Source organism: Engraulis encrasicolus, chromosome 15 (assembly GCF_034702125.1).
Source record: "Engraulis encrasicolus isolate BLACKSEA-1 chromosome 15, IST_EnEncr_1.0, whole genome shotgun sequence".
NCBI lineage: Eukaryota > Metazoa > Chordata > Actinopteri > Clupeiformes > Engraulidae > Engraulis > Engraulis encrasicolus.
Window position 1 is genome coordinate 15871661 of NC_085871.1, and position 7464 is coordinate 15879124.

At 43.0% G+C, this 7464-nt stretch overlaps 1 protein-coding gene across 1 annotated transcript in view; it reads right to left on the bottom strand.

Moving 5' to 3' along the window:
* aldh1l2 (aldehyde dehydrogenase 1 family, member L2) overlaps positions 1-6434 on the bottom strand; it is a 36430-nt gene extending 29996 nt beyond the window's left edge. Inside the window, exons 1-2 of the mRNA XM_063217131.1 lie at positions 6196-6434; positions 4613-4757 (exon numbers count right to left, since the gene is read on the bottom strand). Coding sequence (XP_063073201.1) covers positions 4613-4757; positions 6196-6243 — 193 coding nt within the window. The 5' untranslated portion in view covers positions 6244-6434. The remainder of the gene's footprint in view (positions 1-4612; positions 4758-6195) is intronic.
* Between the last annotated feature and the right edge of the window lie 1030 nt (positions 6435-7464).

Sequence of the window (7464 nt, forward strand, 5' to 3'; positions counted from 1 at the left end):
AATAGTTTAAAGAAACTCCTGCACACTGACCATTTCGCTGTTCTTTCTTTAATAAACGACGTTTCGGTACTAGACCTTCATCAGGCAATCTCCTTTATACTCCTTTATAACCTTTACAATATCAATGCTAATACTACTACTAATACATTGCTTTGGTAGTGCCACATCAACTTTTCAAAGGGTGAAAGCTACTTCTGATTTTGCTTTGGTGCGATAGAGGTCTAGAGCTCGATCTTAACTATTTAAAATCTAAAGCTTGATGGAAAGCTGATTTTCCATCTGGTGCCGACATAGGGGATCTGTAAACAATACAGTTCTAATAATAAGTTACGTATTGCCCTCCCTTCCCGTTGTGAGGTTGGGATCCCAAACTCTGAAACTGGTGAGCATTTCAGCGACAATTTGCTGCGGTCCTTCAGATCGGAACGAGAGCACAAGGCAGCAGCATGGGAATTCCAGGTCAACAGGCTCTTACACTTGGTTTTACTTCATGCAAAACAGCTAGCAGTGCACATGCTCAAGATGCACATGTTCCCACACTTGTCAACAGTGGGTGGACACTTTGCGTGAACTTCAAAGCTATTACCGGTAGGCAGTGGTTCTCAACCTTTTTTGAACAAACGCCCCCTTGGCCTCATCATAAGTCTGAAAAAACCCCCGTAGTATTAAAAAATGAAGTGGACTAATGCCCTTCAATGGCAACTAAGGACTGCCCCCTCTCAGCTGTGTCCTTCTCAACGCCCCCCCTAGAGCTCCCCAACGCCCCCTGGGGGGCTGTACCGCCCCCATAGAGAAAGCCATTGACAAAGCTTTGACCAATCATAGCAGCCAGAATGTAGCATACCTAAGCGAGGCACCTCGTTTTAACATCCTCATCAAGACCCTCCCACTGTGAGCTACATAACTTCTCTTCTGTTTGGTTGATGGAACGTCTAGTTGTAGAATGTAGAAATAAAACATGTGCTATTAATTACATATTTACTACCATTATATAACATTTAACTGCCATTGATTTAGAATTGTGTAATAACTGATCTTACACAACTGATTATCCAATGTGCATTCCTGTTGATAGGATGCAAGAGGAGGCAGACCCCTCTCGTATTACTTAGTTTGGCGTGTGTGTGTGGGGGTGGGGTGGGGGGGTTGTTACAGCGCAGCTCCATATCATATCCCAGATGTATTATAAAGCGTTAGTTTCCCCTCACATAACCATGACCTTGGAAAGTCATGGGTAAGTGGTTAAGCCAGGCTCTCACCAGGCCTGTGTGGCGACATACATGTCCGCCAGAGGCGGCTCCACACACAGGTCTGGTCAGCAACGCTGTTTGGGAAGCTTCACTGCACATCCTGGATGGGTATGAAATCGACTGTTGTTTCAGATAAAAATGGCGGTTCGCATTAAGGTGTCATGCGGCAGCTGCACTGTAGACTCTACTTCACTGATTCTTTAAAAGACAAACAGAACTGTTTTGAAGGGCTTTGTTGGTGGCAAAGATGGACAAGTGGTAGATAAATCCACACCTTCTGAAAACAAGTCCCATGTGCAGCTCTCTCAGATCTGAGGGAAGTACACAGATCTGGCAACAGGCAGGTTACAGTTAGGGTGTCCGTCAGGCTAATGGTCTGAACGTTGCCAGAGAGACAGACGTTGCCAGGTTGGTGAGGGGAGTAATTAACAAGTACTCTCCTTCATACTCCTCCATGACTCCTCTGAGGCACACAATACTCTCTCACACACGTGCGCACAAACACGCACAAACACACACACACACACACACACACACACACACACACACACACACACACACACACACACACACACACACACACACACACACACACACACACACACACACACACACACACACTTCGGAGTTACAAGAAAATGGCATCAAATTTACTTGACTCTGTGATATAAGCTAGAATTAAACCTCTGTCAAAAATGTCAACATTTCCATCAACACATTATACAAGGACAATAGCTGACGTATGTTGCTACATATCTACATAATACTATAAACTGATTTTAAAATGTATTTTATCAACTCATGTGACTCATTGAACTCAGCAGTAAGCCTGTCACGATATACGATAAGTCAATAAATCGGACGATAACTTTTTACAAGAACGATCACTTTTCTGTCCCCGATAAGTAACGATAAGTTATTTGCGTGATGTTTTGTTTTCCCTCTCTCCCTTTCTCTACCGTAGCCGTAAGACTACTGATGGCGCGTTATAGGCCAACGCAGCGCAATGATGCTTAAATATTGGTGTAATTTTAAGTTTCAGTGCAGTTCTGGTTGGAAAAAAAAGTGCACTGATCTGGCTACTTGCGTCTTTGAAATAGAACGCTGCTGTTCCCGCGCGTCGCTTATAAGCCTCGACAAAGAATCAGCGCTAGAGACTAGGAGCGAAATAGGCCTATTCTTCCAGTCTCAGTCAGCGCATCTGCAACGTTCCTCAGAGAGGGAATGAACAGCTCCAACACGGAGGCATATGTTCATTTTGAAACATGCGCAGCAACCCAATATCCACGACGAAGACGTGTTTGTGCAAACATGAAATAGTGGTAACGTCGCGACAAACTTGCTCTGAGGCTGTTATTTTAAACCTCGCCGAGTTTCCACTATTATTTCAATGCGCCTCCTACCCCGACGTTCGTTGTCTGTTCTTTTTGTGATTTTCGCCATATTTCTTGTTTATTTAGACCTAACCATATGAGTAGGCAGTCCGCAAGCAAATCATGAAGATAAGATTTGTGAATTTAAATCTGTCACACCAGGAGAATGTGAACGGTTGAGCGCGCTACAGGGGAAACAGAGGCATGGCGACTCATAACTCATAAGAATCAATGTATGGGCGTTCATTAAGGACTTTAAAGTGCTCAGAATTGCAACTTGTTCCAGTCGAGGGTATGAGAGAGAGAGAGAGAGAGAGAGAGAGAGAGCTGCCTGCACCTGGAACTTGTGCATCTGTTCATGCTCTTTTGCTTTTTGCTGATGTTGAAATGCCTTTAACAGGGCTGATTTGGGTTTTGACTGACAATTAGCTAGTAACAACGTGCATTTGTTTGAAATAATCTGTCTAAGTAATAATTTGTGAATTAACAATACCCCACCAGTAGGTTATTTTACATCACACCATGGATAGGCCTATAAGCCATTCAGTGTGCTTGAGAAAGATAAATAACAGAAAATGTTAAAGAAAGACTATATAACTTACCCTAATAATAAATACAAAAAAGCCTATTTAGAGCCTATTGTGCTCCATGAGGATGTATTTAAAAACATATAAATATCCCCCGCCGTGATGCTTTAAAAATGTGAAGGGGTGTAGTCACATTTTTATTGCATTTTTGCGTCATTATATTGTTTGACACATTTCTTCTTGGAGCAGGCGTCAATCTTAATTATTTAAACCTCTGAGTCTGCTGGCCCAAATGTTAAATTCACTGTTTCAAGAAGGAGGTCGCACCTTGCATAGCAGTGTTTTTTATTGCACATTATATTGTTTGAAAATGGCGAGAGAGACAATATTATCGATTATCGCAATAATTTCTTGTTATCGTTATCGTCTGGCAAAAATTGTTATCGTGACAGGCCTACTCAGCAGACAATTCAAATCTCGTCCTTGATTAATATGTCACTTAATTCATATAGCTTTAGTCCGTTGTTTAACAGAGGTGGGCATGTTCTCCATTGATTTGCCTTGACTAAAGGTACCTACACTACCTACACAAGATGGAGGCTGCACTTGCCGTTTCCCAGTGCTGTCACAAATTGTCGTGTCACCTCTAGTCTAATGTTCTACCTCTATGGTCCCAGGCTTTTCACCCCGGGCCCACTGCCTCTTTGAGCCTTTGCTTTTCAGCCCCCCGTCCTAAAACAATGAGCTCATTCTCCTTGACCAGTTGGGCAGACAGTTCTCGCCGTGTGAACCCCCACAAGTTCATGTTTACCACCACCTCACCTTCACTATCGTCAACCGTAACACAACAACACATGACACACACATTGGTGATGGAGACAAGTGGCTGATAATAATGATAAGTGTAATACAATGCAATAATTCAGTGTAATAAAGTGAAAACAAACACAACACACACACACACGCGCACACACACACAGTTTGTGACACACACACACACACACACACACACACACACACACACACACACACGCACAAACACACACACACAAACTAAAGTTGACATGCATGGAGAGTTCTAACAAGTAAGCTAATGACAGGACAACAGAGGCATTCAAAGCAATAATTTCCGATCCCTTTGAGAGCACTTGACAAGGCAATGTTTCTAATCCCCTGTGCAAATTCCACAAATTAGATTTAACTGGTCTGAGACAAAAGCCAGCCTGTGCAATCCTCCTTCTCTCTCTCTCTCTCTCTCTCTCTCTCTCTCTCTCTCTCTCTCTCTCTCTCTCTCTCTACCTCTGTCTCTCTACCCCTGTCTCTCTGTCTCTCTGTCTCTCTGTCTCTCTCTCTCACACACACACACACACACACACACACACACACACACACACACACACACACACACACACACACACACACACACACACACACACACACACACACGCGAGCTGTCACTCACCCAAAGGGTCCGCCTTGCCATCCTTATCTGGAACTGTGAACACGCCCACCACCTTGTGGCCCTGTTTACGTAGATTTGCGTACACCTCCTGTCCAAACAAGCTCTGTCCAATTAGGGCAAGTTTCAGCTTATTTTGGTAGTAGGCCTGCATGGTGTGGAGAGAGAGCACAGGGGGAAAAAACGCACACATACAAAATTAATAGCCAACCAAACAATTTTGCAAATTGATAGGCAAAAAAGGTTAGTAACTTTTTAAATACTTAATTGTGTTCTAATAGTTTGACATTATTTACAGCACCTGACCAGGGGACTTGGATGCTATTACACAGCAGTAGGTTGTGTGCCACCATGCTTTACGCATGATGGTGTGCAACAGCTTTCACTGCTTGTTTTGTCTCCTCCGTGTGACAAATAAATAACACTCATCCACACACCCAGAAACATCGTGCCAGCACCAATGTTAGGCAACACCCACTCGTCCCTTTGACTGTCACGACAGCTCATTAATCTTAGTGAAAGTTGCTGTGAGCATGGGGCAAAGAAGGGGGTCTGTTTGCTCATTTACCTAAACGCCGTTGTCACTGTTGCCCATGCTGCCTTAACAACAAGAATATAGCCTACTGTAATAAAGTGTCTATTATGACTTGTAATTACGAACTTTTTGCCTTTCTTATCGGACAGAGGACCAACATACAGCAAAGTGCTCAGACGCAGTAGTTTTGCATGAGCTGATAAGGGCTGTTGCGCATGAGATAACGCCGGACAGGATAGCCTTTTAAAATCATTTGCTCGCCCGGCAAATAGTCTCTGAAGACTGCCGCTGAACTACAGAGTACCGATTAAACAATAGCCGGTGACACTTTGTTGCTTTGTGATTTAAAACCGTGCACAGCAGTGTTTCTCTCTTTTGTGTTTTAAAAGCGTGACTGTTGACAACGTGCATACTGCGTAAAGCTGGAAACAAAGCAAACCCCAATGCATAGTTTACCTACTGCACGCAATGGACTGAGTTTAATACTTCGTTGGCTTCGGTGCTGCTAGCATTAGCTTAACAGCTCCACCGATGTGTGAAACCAGACCCCCATACCACAGCCTGTACTCTCCTGCTGATGCAACGTTGCGTTGACTACTCGCTCAAGAACAGTTCACATCAGAGTGTAGCTCTAGTTCTAGCTGGCTTGCCTACGACGAAAACGTGGCGAGACAACACCAGCACCTCTTTCGCATATGCCGGACGGTGTGTGTGCAAAGTGCATAACTGAATGTCTATTTTACAAATATGTACATATCCTGAAACGTCACTGGCTCAATGCTAATCAGGCTGACCGGTCATATGCGTCTGCCGGTGTCGGTTCCTGCCTAATGACAAATATGGCAAAGCATGATGATTCACGTGTTTGTTTTGGGGACGCAACATTTTGACATCCTCACCATGACAACGTTTACCTATTTCGCTAGCTTATATGCTTCCTGGACGAGGGAGTTCGACAAACCATCTGTTCATTCATTCATTTTTTTAGGAGGAGTCAGTCACTAGAGTGGCGAAACGGACTGATGCTGAGACAAACAAAAAGATTACTCACAGAGCTTGTGGAAAATTTCCTAATGATGGTGTTTGCGGTCCACAACATGGCTGCAATTTTAAAGCGGTACAAGAGAAGAGAGCTTGTATAATTGTGAGGCCGACGGGGACCTGGGACGTGCGCTTCGCAACGCACACCTGCCTTCGAATGGGACAGTGGCAGAAGATTTGTCTGAGGAGCGCTAGCTTATATTCGACGTGACTCACGGGCGAGGCAACTTGCGTCCGCGCGACGTCACGACGTCTACTTCCGCACAACGAGTACAGTTCTTTTTTTATTTGAATGTATAGCAATTTCTTAATACACAGATCTTCCTCACTCTTAAATATTATTCTGTAATATATCCTCTGAAAATCTAAATGACACGTAGACCAAATGTCTAATATTGACCTTTTTTCACAAGGGGTAGCCTATGCCCAAAGTTCTTCCTGTGCTCTGGTATGCCTATTTAGCATCTCTTCTTATTTTTGCACGAAGTACTAACAAGATTTCAAGATGCCTAAGATGTTATCTGAACTAATGTATTCCTCTTGTTTGATTTTATTTTCCTTTTAGATGTAGCCAAGGCTATAAGCTATTTTCAAAATTACATCACATGCACTGTTCCTCAGCCAACTTAAAATACCATGTATGTCATTTAGTATCAATGGCAAAGGTGCTGGATTAGAGATATGGAAGTTGTGAGTTCGAATCCCACTCGGACCCATGTTGATTTTCAAAATTATATCATATGCACTGTTCCTTAGCCAACTTAAAATAGCATGTATGTCATTTAGTGTCAATGGCAAAGGTGCTGGATTAGAGATAGGGAGGTTGTGAGTTCGAATCCCACTCGGACCCATGTTGATTTTCAAAATGATATCATATGCACTGTTCCTTAGCCAATTTAAGATAGCATGTATGTCATTTAGTATCAATGGCAAAGGTGCTGGATTAGAGATATGGAGGTTGTGAGTTCGAATCCCATTCGAACCCATGTTGATTTTCAAAATTATATCATATGCACTGTTCCTTAGCCAATTTAATAGCATGTATGTCATTTAGTATATCCCGGAATGCGGAGCAACAACACTTTCAAAATAGCTGAATCCAAGATGGCTGAATTGTTTGGCCCATAACTTCTGACTGAGTGGATGGATTTTTCCAACATTTCTTTTAACTTTGTTTTCTCAATAGTAATTTTTTTTAATTTAGGTATAGAGATATCAAAAATAAAACTGCTCATCTCTGCCCCAAAAGGCAAGCCCGCTTCCAGCATTTTCTGTGAGA